The following is a 21,535-nucleotide window of genomic DNA, read 5'->3' as shown; positions in this document are numbered from 1 at the left end:
TTACCGGAGGGTTGGGCAAGGAGTTCGAGAGCCAGGCGGAAACACATACGGCCAACGGACAAGCTCCCTGTGTATACATGTCAACTCTGTACGGTGAAAGTACATCCACACCAGCATACTCGCTGTGCTAGCTGCTAAGCTGAGCAGAGCTGTGATCTTCGGTGATTGTACATCCCGAGTGAAGGAGGAATTACACGAAACGAGTGCGGAAGAACCGAACCGGTGCCGACCGTCATAATTTACTGTACATGAAAAACACACACAGAACAACACAGTGCAGATCTAGCTAACGTCGTTACATCGAATGTTTTCACGACCGCCTGATTTTCAACCTTGGTAAGTATTATTATGCATGGAAGTTTGAAGAGTAAATTAACCGATTTAATTTTTCTCTATCAATGTTCCTTTCTTCTCTCAACTTGTCTGTAGTAGACCTGATAGTGTGACATAGTGATTGATTGTGTCTATGAAAGGCCACGGCCCGGCAATGTCGGTCTTCCTCGCCTCGGACACAACACATGCCACTAAAAATAAACTTTAGATTCTAACATATTACACACACCTAACCCTAAGTAACAGTTAGAGCCTAGCTTAGACAGGTAAAGTTTAACCCCACAAGCAGTCAACACTAGTCTATACACTAACAGATAATGACATGAGTTTCCTTAACTTTTATTTAGTTTACTTTTGGTTAGTTTTAGCGTTAGATTTGCTTCACCATGTACCTGACCTGGTTGGTGGCAGTGGTGCACCTTGACGGAGTTGAGGTTGATGATCATTGTCACATTAATGATGGATGTCACTCTTCAATCTTGTTTTTGTCTATAAAAGTTGTCTCGTTCTATTCGTCTTGAATATGAATTCGCATTCGATGACTAACGACGTTCTAGTGTTACTGTTAGCTCTAACTTGTTAGACCTCATCTAACTGCGACCAGCCCCAACGTGCAGCGCCGCATCATAGCGCCAAAATAGCGGCGTGGTCTCCGGGGCTAGACCTCGTCAAGATAGTAAGACTGGAAGTGTCAATACATAACCTAGCCCATTGTTTCAAATTATCAGATTCTTCTCCAGTTGCATATATAAGTTACACTCACACAGTCACACTTTTAAGTTACTGTGGTACAACTTAGTTTGTACTTAATTGTAAATCCTACATGTAAATTTTTAACTGTTGTTAAGCCTGCAATACACTTGACCCTGTATTGACCACTGCACTTTCACTAGTTTCAATGCTTCGAAATGTCTAAAAATGCCTGCTTACAAAGTCAGAGAATGAATATTTAAACTGCCTCATACCAAAGTCATATCTATCACATGGAGGTTTCAGAGCTGGAGTTCTGTTATTTGAGTATTAATCTGGCTGTAGTACAAATAACAGGCAGCAAATTAGTCAACAGCTGCCAGTTTTCTGTATGTACACAAAGAATTTCCCAGCTCCAGGTAGGCCCTACATCTGTTTTCATGATTGAACCTGGTTTGATGCTGCCATATTTCAGAGCAATCTTGAATCTCAGGATTTATTATGAACACTGAAGTGGGTAATTATCTCATTTGGCTGGAGACTATTCTTGTTGGCAACCTGTGGCAACTCAAGTCTTCCTGTTCCTGGTCATAGAGTGGCCGTGGAGACGTCTCCGAGTCATTTAATGTTGTGTTTGATTTTTTTTTTTTTTTGAGACTCTTACTAGAGTCTCCAGCTGGTCGCAAGGAGTAATTTTATTTGAAGGTCTCTGAGACATCACTGTGACTTTGCAAATATCCATTGTGACATACCAGAGATATTGCTTTTAAATTTAAATGTCTCAGAGATGTTGCAGTGATGTCTGCGAGACTTCCAAACAAATATACTATCATCTTTATATTTGGAGGTGTTTCTGAATTTGCCCTGGAGTTTCCTTGGTGAGAACGCAAGCCATTTTTGGTCTCTTGAGTCACACAAGTCTCCTCCAGTAAGATATGCCCTTATAATGTCAGTTATACAGTAGTACTCTCCGCATAATCGGGTTTGGCTCGGGCACAGCGTTTCCTACCCGATTAAGCGGAGTACCCGATTAACAGAAGAACATGCCTCTCATTCACGATGGACACACACACAATGTGTATTTATATGCATTGTACACTGCACCAAACACATACACTGTATGCTTAACACGCGTGCTTGCATTGCACATTATACATACACTTGCTCAGTCACGAGCAATAATTTACACTTTTTTTTATGGACAAATATGTCTTCAGAAAACTTTGTCGTTTGACTTAGTATAGACTCTTCGCCATCACGCAGGGGTTTCCCGAAATGAACATGTCTCTTTGCGTGCACTAGTAACGTAGAAGTCTAGAACGTCGGGTTACTTTTCAAGAATCGACTGGGGAAAAGCAAAATTATGGAACTGGTGAATGGCCTGATTTTTGTTGCAAACTTTTCATATTGTGCATGTTTATTGCGGAGCAAGACAGGAGTGCTAGTGTGTTCAACTCCTGTCTGTCTATGCAATTGTGAGTGCCAGTTACATGTGTAATGTTCGTTTACGTGTGGCAAGTCGGTACATGTACATGTGTATTCATGTTTAATCACTCCCCAAATGATCGGTTTTCTTTGTAAATTAAGCAAAGAATGCGATTAGCTGTGGAAAATTTGACATGCATGATTTCTTAAAGTGTTATATGTGATAAAATACTCGGGTAGAAATTAGATTAGAAGAGAATTATTTAGCCGTTTATGCGGAAAGGCAACCCGATTATCAGGTAATTTTAATGTGCATTGGAACTGACTCTGACATTACTACCCAATTGAACGGAGACCCGATTACGCGGAGAGTACTGTATATTATTTGCTAAATTCATTTACTAAATAAAATAAAATTTCACCTAATGATATCAAAAGCATATGAAACAAAAGTAACTCTCATCCAGAAATATTTAGTGTGCAAAATTGTAAATCTGAGCTGTATGCTGTGTCAGTATTTGAAACTGTACCCTCGCTGCAAAGCTGATTTGTCATTTTTCTAATCACTTCCAACAGACAAAAGTGATTTATGGTACTGTATGGGCCGAAAAATTTCATGAGCCAGGTGTTATTTGCAAAATAAAAGACATGCAAAAATAATTACTCTGATTCTGATATGAATGTGAGGCACGCGTAAATACACTTCTCCGTTCTGTACAGTACTCTACGATCACGAATTTAATCACTCGCGAAATCGTCAGGAAGTCCCAATTCACAAAAATTTAGACTCGCTAAATATATGGAGTATGCAAGATAATCTTTAAGTACGGTTCTTTGTTCATTTATATGTCAGATTAGTGTAAAGACATGTGAAGTGGAGTCATTTTTATTTTTATTTCATCCATCGATCCTTGCGTGATTTCTATTTGTGCTTCCCCATATCTTTCCAGTATGTACAACATACTTTTTTATAAGAAGGAATGGTGAAAATAATTACTATCAGAAAGACCTGTAAATAGTGGCTGGTCATTCAATGCAATGATGCATGAACCAGTTGTCTTCCTAATATCTGTGGGATAGCTACCCAGTTTGCTTATAATACTTGCCTTTCAGCAATCTCAAGCCTACGGCCTGCCTCTGATTTTTTTTTTTTTTTATGGAAACCCCTGTGAAGATTGGAGCAGTTATTTTTGTGGCCATGTTGAAGTCCAAATATATAATGATTCGAATTATATGTTTAATCTTGACTGAAAGATTCTTGAAATTGAGCAGGGACATGAGAAAAGTGAAAGTCATACACATGATGCATGTTTTATTTTTGGCAAAGCTTTTGAATTTGATGGGTATTGCATTTGTTTAGTGTTTGTCTGTTTGTTTGTTTTCCCCAATAGGGACTGTCAAGAAACTGGGGCTAGTCTAATCTTGTCTGGAGCTGGTGGTTCTGCAAAGGCTTGAACATGAATACCATCAAGCTTGTCATTATTGGTGATGGTGGTGTGGGGAAAAGTTGTCTCCTCATTACATACACCACAAATAACTTTCCAAGCGAGTATGTTCCCACGGTCTTTGACAACTATGCTGCCAACGTAATGTTTAATGGCAGTCCATGCTGCCTGGCACTGTGGGACACAGCAGGTCAGGTAAGTTGATACGTTGTATTACATCTGTGCTGCATTGAGTGTAATGGTGCAATACTGAAGTATGAAATGAAACAGTTATTTTAGTGTGAATGAAATGTTTTCTTGGTACAATGCACTTTCTGCAATGAATTCAGAATGATATAGAAATAGATGTACAACATAGTATTTTGTCCAATACATGTAGCAATGTAAGCAAAAAGTCGAAATAAATATTTTGACATCATTCCTTGCGAAGTCTCTGTACATAATTGTATGATCCATAAGATTTCCTGTGAGTGATATTGTAATAATTCTGCTTATTGAATTTATATCAAATTATACCTTGTTTGCAACATTTGCATTATACAATATGTATACCTTTTTGACATATCCTTAGCTGTAAAGAAAGAATATAAAAATTCATAAATTATACATCACATTGTTTGAACAGGGAAATTGTAGACCAAGTGCACCCCACCATTGCAACCAATAACATTTTACAAACACAAATAACCATTTTCATTTATCTTGCTAGCTGTCATTCTTAATAATTATATGATGATATTGACAGTGATAGTAATAGTAATAGTAGTAATAATAATAGTACGTGTAATAGTAATAGTAATTACTTTCATGATGTGCTCCATAGTACTCTTCCGAGGGCTTCACAAGGTTAGGTCCTTGGAGGTGTCATCAGAACCTTGACATTTATACTTCATCTTTTTAGATATTTTGTTTCAACTCTTGCAGGAGGATTATGATCGGCTGCGTCCATTGTCGTATCCTCAGACTGACATTTTTTTGATTTGCTACTCTGTGGATAGCCGGTCATCATTCGAGAACATTTCATCAAAGTGGTACCCAGAAGTCATGCACTTTTGTCCAAATGTTCCCATTCTTCTTGTCGCCATGAAAACAGGTAATTTCTCTAAGTTGTTTGACCAGTGTAGAATGAGGGCAGGGACGATATGCTTATCAAGACTGACAAGGAAGTTAACTACCTGCTATGTCTATGAATGGACAATACATGTAGGCCCTATTATGTTTGTGTGTATGTGTGTGTGTGTGTGTGTGTGTGTGTGTGTGTGTGTGTGTGTGTGTGTGTGTGTGTGTGTCATTTGTGATGGGTTCAATGTAGGATGTGAAGTTATCAGCAGAGTAAGGCTGAAGAAAAGATATTCAGAGCTAGTCAAGGACTAGGACTGAAGAAAAGATATTCAAAGCTAGTCAAGGACTGGGCCCTTGGATCTTCATCCAAGGACATGCATGTACAATGTATGCCGACTTTCACAGTGCGTCAAATGTTCCCGATACTGGTATTGCATTTTAATGTACAAAGTAGCAAATGTTGACAGGAAAGTGCAAATGCCCAGGAAGCTTCCTTCAGCATGGAACAAAAAATTGTCCAAAAAATCATTTTGATTTTCGTTTTTTTCTGTCAAAGCCTGTAGTGTCAGATTGTGCAGGAAATTGGGTTTATTATGTAGTTCATGTGTGCCATGCCCTTAATACATGATTTGTTGTGACTTCCTAAGTTCACAAGCTGATGTGTTTGTATCTGATCGGAGTTGCAGTATGTCATTATGTCATTCTTTCCCGCATGCCAGTATTACCTCTTTCTTTCAGATACGAGATATTCAGAATTATGATCAGTGCAGTAATTTATTTCACCGTCACCAACTATTGATGTTTTAGTCAGTGGTATTCAAGGTAAATTTCCTCTCATTTCGCCACACAATGCAGATCTCAGGACGCCGTCAAACCAGAATAGGACTGTGTCCTTTAATGAGGGAGCGGCGCTTGCAAGGAATCTGAATTTGACCTTTGTAGAAACAAGTTCCCTCACTCACTCTGGCTTGAAAGAGTGCTTTGATAAGGCAGTAAGTGCTCTTTGATGTAATACTTCTTTTTTTTTTGAAGTTCAATTCTCTTTAAGTGATATCAAAATACATCTCAACACAGCACATAGACAAACCATGACAGAATTTATAAGGTGATGAGTTGTCTTTGATGATGATATGATTTAATAGCCTATGATATGATACATAATATCTGAATTCTGTAGTTGTTCGTATACTGTGACAGTGATTTTTTTTCATCATTTCTTTTTTAAGATCATTATTTAAAATGGTAAATTGCAACTGTACGAATATAGACTCTCTTCATTCCATGTATTTTATAAGTTGCCCCATCTTCACAGATTATAGGGCAAATAATGCAACACTCACCGAGTTTGACTAGCCTTTGCTTTAAAAAAAAATTGGGCAACCTTCTGATTTTCTGGCAAACGCACCGCAGTTATGCTATGAATCTTTTGCGCAGTGGTATGGGAAATGCATTGACTAGACAAAGACCATTAGCAGTGCACACTCATGAAATGACACTGATAATGTGACATACTTTATATAAATAAAGTGATGTGATGCCACAATCTTGAGAATCTTTTCTTCTTCTTCATATTTTTCTTCTTTGATATTTGATCAACACCTACTTTCAGATCACACCATCGATTCGTTTGATGTATGTCATGTTATATTCCACATACTGAGAATCTTGCTGTAGGATTGTTCAAGAGCTGATCACGTGATAAAGCGTAGTTTTGCCCATCACATCACCTGAGAAGAAAAGTTTGTTACACTCTGTGATAATAGTCATTTTGTTTCGCTGATCTCTTAGTCCACACAGTCCTAACGCATGATATAACTTACAATTTTGAGTACGCACTTTTATTTTGGTGCCACGTGCGGGGCGCAGAGCAAATTTGTTGTTTTGTCATCTACGCGCATACGTCTAAAGTAAACTACGTAGCCTAAGCCCTGAGGATACCGTAAGACAGCTAAAATGGTTTCAGGTGTGGAATAAAATGGGAATATCTAGGACCCTAGATGTGGAATATAAAGCAAATAATCAACTTTTAGTTTCAGGCAATGAGACAAACTATCACTTCCTCAGCGATCTGAATGTGTACGCTATCTTTCCTCAGCTGCGCTTCGGAAAGATAGCTACATGTACATCCAAATCGCCTCAGAAGTAATAGTGTGTCCCATCACCTTCACCAACGTTGATTATTTGCTTACTATCACATAGAAAAGAAGGAGCAATAGCTACTGTATCCAGCATTTAGATCAGTTCATCAGCAGCATACCGTTTCCTCTAGCTACGTTTTGTACATCCCTGACCTCTTCAATTCGCATGTGACATTCAAATGCAGGAACAAATCATTATTGTGCAGACAGTGCAGTGCATGTTATTCTCATGTTAAAGTGAAATTCTCAGTACGAGCACAAATGGAGGACTTTCTAGTCCAAATGCAGCAACTTTACTTCACTTTGATGCAATCAGAAGAAGAACAAAGATGACTGTTTTGTATGTGATGTGTGCTCATAGTGATGTAATGTCTTTACCTGTATCTTCTTTGACAGCTGGAACTAGGGTTGAGCCACTCAACGATGGAAAGCTCAAAGAAAGGAGTCTTCCGGTTTTGGGGAGGAAAGAATAAGAAGAAGGTGGTACCCCTTCCACCTGTCATGCCCCCTGCTGGTGAGTATTTCTGTAGGTAAATCATTTAACTGTCACTGAGGTAAATAGCCCCTCACCCCATTGCCATCACCTGTGTGGAAGATTAACATCATGGTCTGTCTTTTTGTCAGTGTTCAACTAATATATGTGACCGGCGACAACGGTTTCAGGCAAAAGTCAGGAATTTTGAAAATTCACTTTTTCATTGAATCACATTGCCCATTTCCTAAGCGTTCCAGTGATATAAAACACCTGTATTCTCCAACACCGTAAGTGGGCATAAAAAGCAAAATGTAATGCACTTTTTTAAGTTGTTAGCCTGACAATATTACAAGAAAACAGGCTTTGAAGATTCACCTCTTTCTCAAACACAATGTCCGAACGGCGATGTGAGGTTATAATCACCCATCCGTAAGATGGTGCCAAAAGATGGCGGATACGATAATCGCATGCATTGAAGCCTAATGGTGTGCGTGTGTATTGGTGCATGCATTACCCAATTGCTTCAACACGCCATGCCCGTGTGTAAACGTAACTGAGCGGGTGGCGAATCCATATCTACATCTTTACAAATCACGTTTTAAAGATAATAAAAAGTTTTGGTACCTCTAAAGCTTCCCTGAATTTCCTTGTCTTGGTTTGTGTTTCAGGTTAAAGTACATTGTCTGTGAGAATTACTCACCCCAAAGTGCTCTCATGTCTTAGTAATCATGCAATAATGGTTTCGTACCAGAGCCGACGCTGTACAGCGTCGATAAATATTGTACGAAACCTCTGACTGCGACCAGCAGCGTGCAGCCCATTGTACGCATAGCTAACTGCGACCAGCAGCCCCATACGCATAGCGTAATGGGGCTTCGCATTGTAGCATTCAGGATCATGACAGAATTAGTATCGCGGGTAAATGTCAACTTAAAATCCAAAAATTTCTTCGATTTGAAGACTTACCAATTAAGTTGAAGTATTGAAAACAGGCTTCGAACAACGTTTGGTTCTGCCAATAGTCCCTTTCTGTTCGAATTGATGACTGAATGTGACTCGGTCGAGAGGACCTTGGGAGAGCTATACACTGGATACCATGGCCAGCGCATGCGCACACAAACATCTTATCCGTTCATGGATTTGAAATTTGTGTGCATGTGATGTGTTCGCATGCACTGGCTGTATACTAGTATTCATTGTACTGTATGTAGCTCTCCTAAGGTCATATCGACCGAGTCACATTCAGTCATCAATTCGAACAGAAAGGGACTATAGGCAGAACCAAACGTTGCCCGAAGCCTGTTTTCAATACGTCAACTTAATTGGTAAGTCTTCAAATTGAAGAATTTATGGGATTTTAAGTTGACATTTACCCTGCGATACTAAATCTGTCATGATCCTGAATGCTACTATGCGAAGCCAGATTACGCTATGCGTATGGGACTGCTGGTCGCTATGCGTATGGGGCTGCTGATCGCAGTTAATTGCATGATTACTAAGACATGAGAGCACTTTGGGGCGAGTAAGTCTCACAGTGTTAGTTATATGAAAGGTACTTTAACCTGAAACACAAACTAAGACAAGGAAATTCAAGGACACTTTTGAGGTACCAAAACTTTTTATTATCTTTAAGTATGATTGATTTGTCTTGAAATCATTGGGGACGTGTCAAATGCAGAAAAATTGCTAGAGCTGGCAAAGGGTTACGCTTCCAGTTTTGTTTTGTTTTCAATCCATGCATGTGGTGCAAGTTTTCTTTTAAGACAGTTATGTCATATTATTGCAGCAATTGACAGATGAGTTTGCCGTCGCATGTTGCACGATTTGTGTGGTGATTCGCGACTTCTGATGTGATCAAACCATGTTCCCTGTGAATCTGTTTTCACGTTGAAAGTTAGCATTGCTGTTCACTTTTTGTTTCACTGCCGTTGTCGAACATTGCGGTAGTGAAGCGCGGATAGAAAGCCAACCTAACAGCATACACTACAGAGCGAGCGTATCTATTGTAGCAAGCTGCAAGAACAATGGAGCATGATGTATGCACCCGTAGCGTGGACAAAACATGCCCGAAACGCTCAAGACGTGTCTCCGAAAGCCGAACTATGTAAATGCGTACAATGCACCAGCCAGTCGTATGCGAGACCCTGCGCCGTAGCAACACTGGACATATTGGCGTGGCGTTCGAAAGAAGCTCGAAACTGACATGTGCGATCCAACATAGGGTGTTTAAAATTCCATTTTCGATAGGAAAAACTTGGTCTTGTGATATAGAATTTGGCATAGATGTAGAAAACATATCAAAGATTCGATTTCTGCAAAAAAACACAATCGACAATAATAATGGTCAAAATCTTTGTACCCCGCTCAGGAGGGAATTTGCTCTTGCGACTTTTGCCTGAAACCGTTGTCGTGGGTCACATATGTGATATTTATCTGGTCTATGTGTATGCTTCAAAATCAGTCTAAATTATGAATGATCATGACTGTTATTGTGTTGTGATTGGTCATGTCATTTCATTTCTGATATCAACATGTTTTAACCCTAACTAGGCCTCAAAGGCCCCCCCCCCTCGACATTCCGCACGATGTATCAGCATTGCAAAAAGCCATCGCTGCAATGTTTCATAACTTTTTTCTTTCAAGTCTCCCGCAACTTTTGACACCAAATTTGCGACGCCCAAGCATGCGGTTCCAAAGTTACGCATAAATATGTAATGCATGTCTGACCAAAAATTGCTTATAAACGTGAATTCTTGTACAATTTCAGTGCAAACTGTGCTTACAGACAAATTTCATAATTTAAGCATAATTATTTTGGGGTTTTAGAGATTAAAATCAATTAAAATCAAACAGCACATTTTTGTGCGGAACAATGACGCGGACAAATTTCAGCGAAAAAAAATGAAAAACAAAAAGACAAAAGACAAAGAAGTACATAAGAAATTTTAAAAAAGCAATAAAATGCTGTGAAAATTTATGGCACAATTTTTTTCATCTACATTTGCTGAGGACACTGAAAAGAATATCTACACAAAAAATGTGCCTGTTTTGAGTTTTATTTAGTGATTTATAGAAAAAAGTCTGATATTCATGCATCATTATACATAAATTGGCATAATTTAGCATAAATCATAATTTTTTGAAAAGTAAACTGTTTTTAGATTACATCACAGGCAATGTGCGTGCTAATTTTCGTCGCGTTCATGTGGTCGACGGCTGAGATCTGGGCCCCGTTCTATCATCTACCAAAATAGCCCGTCCTAGTTATGGTTAATGAAAGCGCTGTCCTCTGCTCACAAGAGTGTACAGTATGAAGGAGTTAAGATTGACTTTCTATCTGTGTATAGCTGTAATTATGTATCAGTACTTGATCAGCAATTTCTTACCCACCAACCCAAAATCTACCAGGTCTTGCCCCGTGGATAGAAATCACGACATCCACGATGGGCGAGGACATCGGGCGTAGCCTTGAGGACACCTTGGAAGCGGATGTTATCTTTCATCTGGAGGATGGAAAGGACGTGTCTGCTCACCGGGTGGTGCTATGCAGTGCCTCAGACTTCTTCTGCAGAGTGTTTGAACAGAAGCTGCCAAAGGTATTAGTGTACACATGAAACAATAGCAGCGAAGATTTAAAGAAGAATGTCCGACATGTTTTGTGTTTTTCTCTTTCGTTTTCATTTTTCTGTCTCTCTCTCTCTCTTTATTTCTTTCCTTTTTAAACCTAAAAGAAAGTTGTCTTGACCAGACAAGTCATGATTCAAAGTAAGCTTTTACCATGAACTATTTCCGCATTTTTTGTTCTGGCAAAGTCATCGCAATACAGTCATCTTCTTTGACACATAAGATGTCACAGTAGTCAAAGTCATGTAATCATGATGGCTATGATAGGGGTCGTGTATGTCAGCTGCTAATCTATTTATGCTCAAATCCCTCTAAATTCCCTTTGAATTGTCTGATTTTGCTCAACGCTTCATCGATATCTTGCCTTTACTCAGATGCTTCAGTTGAATTAACTCTGTCATGAGGCTGAATTTGCCCTTGATCATGCTAATGTGTTGCCAAGCATCCCAACATTTTCCCCTACAATTTTCGCTTCATAACAGGATCAGCAGGAAAATAGACCTGTGCGCGTCCCTGCCTTCTCATGGGAAGAGATCAACAGTGGTGCTGTGGCAGGCCTTTCCAGCATTCAAGAGGCGGGAGAGGAGGCCAGTCACCGCATCGACATCTGTCTGTCTGCAGACATCACCGTAGAGACATTCAAACATGTCTTGGAGTTCCTCTACAGGGGTGAGTGACTGTCAGCACATGCTACTTGCAATTGGTTTTTATTGCGCTAATAGTTTTCCTATCATCTACTCCTCTTTCCACAGGGAGGACATAAACTTCAATTCAAAGTATGCTGCTAAACTATATGGTTTTAAAGCCATTAGGCAAAGAACAAAGGGTGTTATATATGGAAATTACACTTCTTGTGTGAGGATGTTAGACATATTAATGTGCAGAGAAACTGTAGGATAGGTTTTTAAAAATGAAAGCTTTATGTTAAAAATATGTCCATTCATTGTATTTTTTAAACGATTCAGAATTAGATGTAGGAGGTGAAGGAATATGCTTGATTTTGAAAGTACAAGCAGAAGGAATTTATTGGCAATCAATATAATCTGCAGTTTAGTGCAGTATGACAGTTAACCCTTTCCCTTAAAAACAGAAACAAACAAACAATCAAATAACAGCCCTCAATAGATTTGTAGGAGAAAAGACAAAAAAACTGTCACTACCCCAATCATCCAAATAGAGAGGGGTAAGATCACCTTTCCCCAATATTAAAACAATCATTTTAACCTCATCTATGGACATTTGTTGAGGATGCTCTGTAAAAAATAAAAACATATTTGCTGTGTATAGGTCTACCCAATGTCGATGAAGACACCAATGAGAATGAGCTCACAGCATTGCTGAAGGCAGCCGACACCTTCTTCCTGCCGAGACTACGGGAGGTTGTTACCAACATCCAGAAGGGCGAGGAGTTCCTGAACCCGAGCATCGGCACCTTCCTGAATGACCTCCTGGGTCAGAGGGCAAAGGAGCTCTTCTTCAATAAGCCGACCTTTTCAGACGTGCAGTTTGAAGTGGAAGGTGAGTACATTCTGCCATCTGTGTAATCTTGTCATGATGGTGTGGTTTTTACTACTCATCGAATGATAAATAATTAATTACTATATCTATGTACAGACATTTCACAGATTGCATTTCTTTCAGTGATGTAGTTGTGACTGGCAGATGAAGTAGTTACTATGGTTTCAGAATTCAGTATGTGACCGTGCATCACAAAACCAACAAAAAGTTGCCAGACATGAAGTTTTAGTTAAGGGCAGATACTGAAAGAGCAGACTCTAAGCTTTAAAATGGTGTATAAGTCAATTCAAATGGACTCTCCTAACCTATCAAAATCTTGGAAAGAAAGCGCGCACACTCTGGAAAAGTGTGAACTGAGAAAAGAGGCTCTGAAGTACAGGGTCTATTCAAGCGATTAATCCTTATCAAGCTGTGCTAGCTGTGTGAGGAATGGGACAAAAAACAGGATGTAAACCACAGGAGCAACCACAATGAAAGGATTATCAGATTAAGCTGAAAGTGAGCATGCTGTAGTAACACATTCTGTCCATGATAAATGCCAACTTTCAAAGCAGTAGTATTATCCTTTCAATAGTTATCAAGTTGAAAGTGAAGAGCGTGCCAAGAATATGAAAAGGGACCTCTATAAGACATACCTTAGCAGACTACACCACAAAAGGGGTAAAAAGTAGACAAACCACTGAAAACACACTTTCCCATTCATTCTATGATCCCCAACTTAGATCCCCAACTTAGAAGAAGAAAAGCTCTTTCAGATAATATGAAAGACTAAAGATTGACTCGGCTGACCTGTTTCACCTTTTTTTGAGTCCTTACGTAAAATCAAGGGGTGCGACTTTTTGTTCGTTTCGTGATGCATGGTCACATATAACGCACAAAGAATGTGAGAAGGGCGTGAAATGGTTTTTCTATGAATAGCGGTTGTACTATAGAGACACATTGTATACATTGAAGAATGGGTTTTGATGGTTTGAATGATTATTGTGTATGATATATCATATACAATGAATCAAATTACATCAAGCATTACATTTCAGGCAGGTAATGCTCCCTGCATGATTTTATGGTTAGTAGTTGAAAGTAGTTTACAGAGAGAAGTAGTTGTGCAACTATTTGTACATAATCTATGGCAGAGAGGTTTCTTTGCCATCCCACTTGAATGCCTAAAAACAATATCCTGGATTAATGAATGCCACAAAGGAAAATGGAATCTAGTGCCACTGAAAGAAGTGTAGTAACTTAGCTGTATATTGCGTACATTTACACTGTATTTTGTGTGTGTGACCGGTGAAATGACTGTAAACAAGGATTGGTCATTTGGCTTCGCTGTCACGCCATCAGAAATTGTAAAGATGTTTTGACGTTTTATCTGGGCTTGATTTTACCATTGCCAGAAATGTTGAATGGTTGTCATGTAGGCATGCAAAGTTCTTGCCAAAGGTTCAAAACTTTCTGTTGAATAATGTGCATCGCAGAATAGACCTATTTGGCACCAAGAAATCCTCCATGATTAAAACAATATCATGTCTCTCTCACCCACGCAGGTCAGATAGTCCCAGCACACAAGGTTTTCTTGAAAGCACGATGCACAGTCATGGCCGGAATGTTCAGTGGAGTGTTTGCAGAGAGCTCTACATCGTCTAAGGTGAGTTTTGGCCAGACAAAGTACAAGTCGTCTGTTGAGAATGAGAAGGACGTTAAGTGGTCGTGAACACTATGGGTTTAGTGGCAACTTAACGCCCTTATCATTCTCAGCCGACGAAGTGCAGTATATTTTAAGGGGGTTTCACACCAGCCTTTGCAGGGTATGCCAAGAGACGCAACTCTTTGTAGCAGTACACCGAGGGACACAAATAGGTATGTTAGATGTATACAAAAAAGAGAACGTAAAATCTAGTGTGTTTAATTTTTTTTTTTCGTACATCTTGCATACATATTTTGCGTCCCTCGGCATACTGTTATGTAGAGTTGCGTACTCACAGCATATAGTTGTATGGCTTGCGTAGTCACTGCACATCATACTCTGCATCAACACTATGCCACTCTACGCAAAGCCTGGCGTGAAGCCCTTTTTAAGAGACGTTGAGATGCTGTAATATTTAAGATGGCGTTTTTTTGTGTGTGTGTTTGGTTTTTGTCCCTTTTTTTTCAAGCAAAAGCTTAAGCCATCAAAAACTAATCATGCTCCTGCACACTGCCCATTTGTGCTGCCCACAGAAATATACTAGCAGTCAGGGGTTTCTCTGCATGGCAAACAGTGAATCAAATTTAGTGTGCTACAAATATGCCAAATGTGATTGGTGTTTTCACAGGGGGTGAAGAGAGCAAAGGCACAGACGTTAAGAACTGGAGAGTGACTCAAGAGTTCCTATGTTATGTTTCCTTTACCCTGATTCTTGGCTGTTGTTTTTGAGAAATCCTAAAAGCATTCAAGTATAATGCAAGAGGATTGTGAGAATGTAAATGTATACTTTTCTTCAAGTGACACAGAAATGATCTCTGCTCAAGATGCATCAACTTTTTTCTTTTGTGTGTTCTAACCACATTAAAACCACAGTCCATTGTATTTATCCATATTTCCCATCTTGATGTATTATGAAATCTTTTTCACACAAGTATTGTTTTCCACACCCTCACCAGATCCCAATACTTGAGACTAGTATGGAGTGCTTCATGGCTGTGATGGAGTACCTCTACACCGACCACTCCCCGATTGAGGAGGGGGATGCTGTGGGTATCCTGGTGGCAGCTGAGCGCTTTGACCAGACTCGACTCAAGAACCTATGTGAGCTCTACATCACCAAGGAGGTCGATCGCAGCGTCACCGACTGCATCGAGAAGGCAGACATCGATGTCATTGGATTGCTTCTCACATCACAGGTTTGTTTTAACCCTTTGATATTGCAGGCCTCGAAATAGGATTTTGGAGGGGCACGGCCATTTAGATAAGGGCACTTTTTCCAAGAGGCCAGGGCACTTGGATCAGTCAGAGGGGCACCAAGGCCACATTCGAAAGGGCATGTTGGGTGTTTATACGTGATGTGAATGCCCCATAGAGCTGTATGCTATCGACCATGCTGCTACACTCCAGCAGCGCACGCACGCATAAGATCTCTCCCCAGCAGACGACGTTAGGCAGTAGGCCATACGCAATACGATGTAGGTTCTGTAATACAGTACGTTCTCAACGCACACGCCGCGCTCGCTTTGGAGTACTTCAGGCGCCATTTTGCTTTGAGCATGCGGCGCGGGTCGGGCGGGCATGAATGCAGAGCGAGAGAGATGGCAATGCTCTCAGCCGTCCGACGACAGGCCTGGCATTTTTTAGCATAGCTTGCGACCACTTGCTCCGGTTCGCCGCTGCCTAGCTAGTAACTCTATGGCCGCTGCGCTGTGGAGGCAGTCGGGACGGTAAAAGCCAGTCGGGTGTAGACACATGTACGTACACGTCGTCTCGTATCTCGGAAAGATTGAGTTTGAATCAGATATATTGGGACGCGAGTGAACTGAAGGTATGATATTTGAGTAGACTTTGAGAAAGGGCATATTATACGTCATAAATAATAACTTTCATTCTAAAAGGGGCACCACTGCCACAAGAAAAAGGGCACATTTTTTTTTGGACATAACTTTGATCAAGGAAAGAAAGGCATTGCGGCCAACGAGAGGGGCACCGACGGCCATGGCCGTCGGTGGCCGTCGGTTAATTCGAGGCCTGTATTGATTTGTTTCTTTCAGTGTTTATTAACAATCACTACTTTCCCTATTTCTGAACCATTCATCATTTTATTTTTACGTTGTAAAGTTAAAAAATGTAGAAGTGTGTACATGGTATTTGCAGTTCCTCTCAACTGTAGAAATCATGGGCGGAGGATTATTGTTAGAGAGAAAAGGTTTCCAAGCTCATTTTTTTATATCTGTACCAAATTTCAGACTTTTCAGTCAACTCCTGTCATGAAGAAGTCCTCAGAACAGGCACTTTTCTTTCATTGTATCCAAATTTCATTGTAACCGAACAAGTATGTGGAAACAATAAAAACAAATAACGGATAATGTTGGGGCCTGAACATTTTCACTTCGTTGTAAGTGGAATTCCTTTATAACCATGTTTGTTATAACAAGAGTGCACTGTACTATATACCATTTAGGTATCATACATTCATGTTCATGTAACACTTGCAGACATGATCTAGCTACTAAATAAGTTCATAGCCACAAAGCTACCAAAGAACATGTCCACTTTAATAGAAAAACATATGGCAATCATGATTCTGTACTCTCACCTTCTGTTCCCAGTTCCACAATGCCAAGCAGCTGGCGGACTGGTGTCTTCACTTCATCTCCAGCAATTATCTTGCCTTCGAGAAGCGCTCAGAGTTTGGGCAGCTTGAGGGGGAAAATCTCGAGTACGTCAACGAGAAGCGCTGGCCACCTGTCTCCTACTTGGAAGAGATTGCGCTCTGGGAGGAGAAATACGGCAACAAGAAAACAGCGGCAGGTGGAAAGGAGCAGTGCGCCGTCATGTGAGCTGGGACGGGGATCTTGAATTCAAACTCCTGTCATTGAACACCATGGGGGGTGTTTCATAAAGCTGTTCGTAAAGTTATGAACAACTTATGAGCAACTTGTGATCAGTTCTTGTGCTGAATTGTGGAAATTCTGATAAGTATAGCACATCAGAACTGATCACCAGTCACTCGCAAGTTGTTCGTAGCTTTAAAACAGCTTTATGAAACAGGACCCAGGCCTGTGCTTGCAACTCCTGAAGTTATATGTATCATATCATATATATTATTATTATGTGAATTGCACAAAAAAAAAAAACAACAACTGAAGGAAAGAGACAGAGAGACTCCTGTTCTTGACATGTACTTAAATTCATTGGACTCCCAGCATCCTGCTCTGGCGGGACTATGAGAGGAGCAGAATGCTATATTCCACCAACCTGTGACACGTGTGGTGATGTCAACTTCTGGCTGACAAAGGAAATTCTGGTCATATGTTAGAGGACTCGCCTCAAAAATCTTTTGTTTTGTGAGGGTAATGAAGATTAGAAAATGTATATTGTTGTATGTTATCTTTTGTGACGGCAGGCAAGCTATTATTGCAATTTGATCAAGGAGAGAATGATAAAGATGTGCTTCACATGAATCGAGTATAGTAGAAGACTTGCCTCTAAAATCTTATGTTTTATGAGGCTACTGAAGAATGAAAAAATACAAACAGAAATATTGTTGTATGTTATCTTTTGGAGACAAGCTCTTGTTACAATTTGGTCAAGAAGAGCAAAAGATGTGCTATACATAAATTGAGTTTAACAGCATTTACAGGGATAACCAACTGACTCGAAATTACTAATTATGTACAGGTAGTAGTGTATGCCTTGCCTTGTAAGCATTTGTCATCGCAAAGTAACACAAACTGCAGTAGCACTAACACTGCCATGTACAGTGTATAAAAGAGCATTTAATACTGATATAGATATCTGTCAATGAAATAACAAATTTCATTGCAAGGTGAAGTTGACAGTTTTTTTAACTGAAACGTTTTTATGTGACATTTACCAAAGTGAGCAAGCATATTCACTGCTTCTGTAAATAGCAGATGGCTTCCACAACAGAGTCCAGTCAAAGTTTGATTGCAAAATTGTTTTTAAATTGATTTTCCAAAAGCTTAGTAAGACTGGGGCCTACGTGTCATAATTAATATAAACTTGATTAATATAATATTAATTAAAAAGAGAAAAAAGATGATCACAATGCTAAGGATGTCATGTGACCAAAGTTCGATGTTATTTTAGCTGTGTCTGATAAGTTTGTTTTTTATTCCTCCTGGAATTTTAGTTTGATTTAAAGATGCCAAGGCTTAAATTGCAGAAATAAACTCAAAATGCACAGGTTCTATTCTTTTTTTTTCGTCTAGTAATGTGCAAAGCTTTCAAGAAGAAAGTTCAGCAAGATCACTAGTTAAAAATTTGTAGCCTAGAAATTACTGTATGTTTTCAAACAATGTTGTTGTATTAAAGCAGTGATACTTAGTTGTGAACAGACTTATTGTCTCAAAGTGTAGTATTGATGTATATTTTGTTATTACTATGCAAATTATTCCATACTCTGTCTTTGCTTTACCAAGTCACTCGATGCACATGCCAGTGCCGATCATGCTGACAAAAGTAAGAGTTATTTTCCTTTTAGGATCAGTTGAGCAGATTTTTGTGCAACAAAGTGCAATAACTTGTTTTTTTCACATTAAAAAAGTAGGAAGTAGATGTGTAGTGAATATAACTTATGTTTGTAAACTTCCCTTAGAGCTTGGAGAAACACTTTATTCCATTTAGATTTCTGACTGCAGATATGTTGTGTATATGGCATTAGTAATTAAGTTTGCAGATTTTTTTTTTTTTAGTTACGCAGGTGTTTCATCTTTCAGTAGATATGTTGGATCAATGCATGCATATTTTGATACACTATTTGTGAGGAAAATAAATAACATTCACACCATGACTTTGAAAGAAATGTGAAGTAATTACAGCATCAAGTTATGTTGATTCAGTTATGTAGTACATGGTCTGTGCTTCCTATAGGGTTATTTATGTTTTCCAGATAAAACTCATAGCCAGTGATATAGATAATATCAATTTTGATTGCTTGATTGCTATCACCTTAAGTAAATCAGATATGACACATTTTGATGACACTGGTGTCATCTATGAACATTGTTTCCTATCTGTATTGTGTTACAGTAACTGAATCCTTGTCTCCATTGGAAAAAACAACAACAACTATTTTTGTATCCACCAAGGAGCTTTATTTGTTTCCTATATCATGCTTTCATACATAATCTCTTGAGACATCATATATCAGGCTATCCTATCGATTAACCGAGATATTATGCATTTACTGAATGGTATCGCATCTCCAACAATTCTATTGATATTTTTTTTTAAAGAAAAAAAAAGAAAAGAAAACCAATCTAGTAATCAGAAGTGTAGTTTAAAGTTTATTATTTTGCATATCTTTTAATGTTCCATTTTACAAACATGCCCAGTTGTGTATATATGTGCAATTTAAGCTGAAGTGATGTGTACGACATCAACATATCTTATACATGTATGTGTATGAAACACCTGGGCCCCGTTTCATAAAAAGTTGATATGATAACAACTCTTGCTGGAATGTCAATTGTCATGGTAACGACATGATGCAGCTTCCTGATTGGCTGTTACTATAGGAAGTTGTCATTCCAGCAAGAGTTGACATCCTAACATCTTTTATGAAACGGGGCCCTGGTGACATAGTTTTGTACACCTTTTGTACTTTCCAACAAGAAATACACAAACACCACCATGTGGGGAGGAATATCTTATCATGGATGTTCCGTGCATTTTCTTTATTTGTGCTTTTAAAAATGTTTGCATGTGAGTGTGTGTGTGTGTGTGTGTGTGTGTGTGTGTGTGTGTGTGTGTGTGTGTGTGTTGAGATCAATTCTTGTCAGTTCCGTAGTTTTTCTTTCTGTGTGTTTAATTGTTCGTGTGGTATGCATGTGTTGCGTTTTCCATCATGCATATCTTCACTATCATATCAGTTGTACTTTGCATATTCTTGAGATTTCTACTGATGAAAGCTTTAATTGGAAGTTTGTGAAGATGGTAAACTGTAAACTCTGTGAATTCACCAATAGTGCAATGCAAACTTGTCAGGAAGGCAACTATATATATGCTAACAGTTACTGTTAATGAGATCAAAGTTCACTTGTAGAGGAAACACATACTTGTGTATCGGTGTACCTTGAATGATAAGCCCAGGGAAGCTGGTGATAAGTTATTGCATTCAACTTAAGCTTGTAATGGTATTGCTTTGATTAAGGATGATGGCTTAAATTAGAGAAGATCTACAGATATTGTGATTATTGTGAATTGTCGTAGTGTTGATATTACGATTTGAGTTAGCAAGAGTTGAATGCAATTTAGGCATGATCAATAACCACTACTACTACTACTACTACTACTACTACTAATAATAATAATAATAATAATAATAATAATAACAACAATAATAATTGTAATTATAATAATGATTATAATAATAATAATAATGATAATAATAATAATAATAATAAAGATAATAATTATAATTATAATGATCATCATCATCATAATAATAATAATAGCAATAATGAACCACATTGTATTTAAATATATATTATTAAATTTCTAGAAATGTTAGATGCATTATGATGCATATTCAACAGTAAACTGCCATTGCCGATTGATGGGATTGGAATGGAATAATGGAATAATTCATTTTTTTTTTTAATGATGGGACATTGCTAGAGAACCTATTGTTGATTTTTTTTTTCTTATGCATGCATTTTATGTAATGATTGATACACACATCAATTAAAATTTGGACTTTCTTCACATTATACTGAAATGACGGCCAAGTATGCACTCAATTTATGCTAATTCTCAATCTCCCACATTTTGTGTAGCCCTAGATAGCCATGGCTTATTATTACAACAACAAAAGAAAAGAACATTGTAGCACTAGGCTACCTTGTAGACTTCACAACATAAAAATTATCTTCCTTCATATCTACACTTGTCAATGATCGAGGAGGGTGATATAACTGTGCAGCGGATATTTTTGTGTGTCCAGTGGTTCTTGTGACACCAGGGCAAGCAGCCTGTAAATTCATCATCTAGATATGTGATGAGACATGTTTGAAATGCATGTCATTAGCCATCGATGTTGTGATGCCACTGCGGGATGTGTGATGACACATTCCTATTTCAAGTGCAGTCACTTTGAAAACTTTTATCATAG

At 38.7% G+C, this 21,535-nt stretch overlaps 1 protein-coding gene across 1 annotated transcript; it reads left to right on the top strand.

Annotated features, from left to right (window-relative positions):
* The first annotated feature begins 54 nt into the window (after nt 1-54).
* On the top strand, nt 55-17,282 carry LOC139737581 (rho-related protein racA-like). Its single transcript, XM_071648263.1, has 11 exons — nt 55-336; nt 3,840-4,088; nt 4,818-4,986; nt 5,811-5,947; nt 7,490-7,607; nt 10,977-11,164; nt 11,675-11,861; nt 12,480-12,710; nt 14,255-14,355; nt 15,351-15,590; nt 17,007-17,282. Exons 2-11 carry the CDS (start codon nt 3,906-3,908, stop codon nt 17,235-17,237), a joined length of 1,785 nt encoding a protein of 594 aa, XP_071504364.1. The 5' UTR covers nt 55-336; nt 3,840-3,905; the 3' UTR covers nt 17,238-17,282.
* The last annotated feature ends 4,253 nt before the right edge of the window (nt 17,283-21,535 follow it).

The sequence above is a fragment of the Diadema antillarum genome, unplaced genomic scaffold (genome assembly GCF_040938485.1).
Source record: "Diadema antillarum isolate AM-2024a unplaced genomic scaffold, OU_Dant_1.0 seq00000696_RagTag, whole genome shotgun sequence".
Lineage (NCBI taxonomy): Eukaryota > Metazoa > Echinodermata > Echinoidea > Diadematoida > Diadematidae > Diadema > Diadema antillarum.
This window is presented reverse-complemented; position numbering and strand designations above follow the sequence as displayed.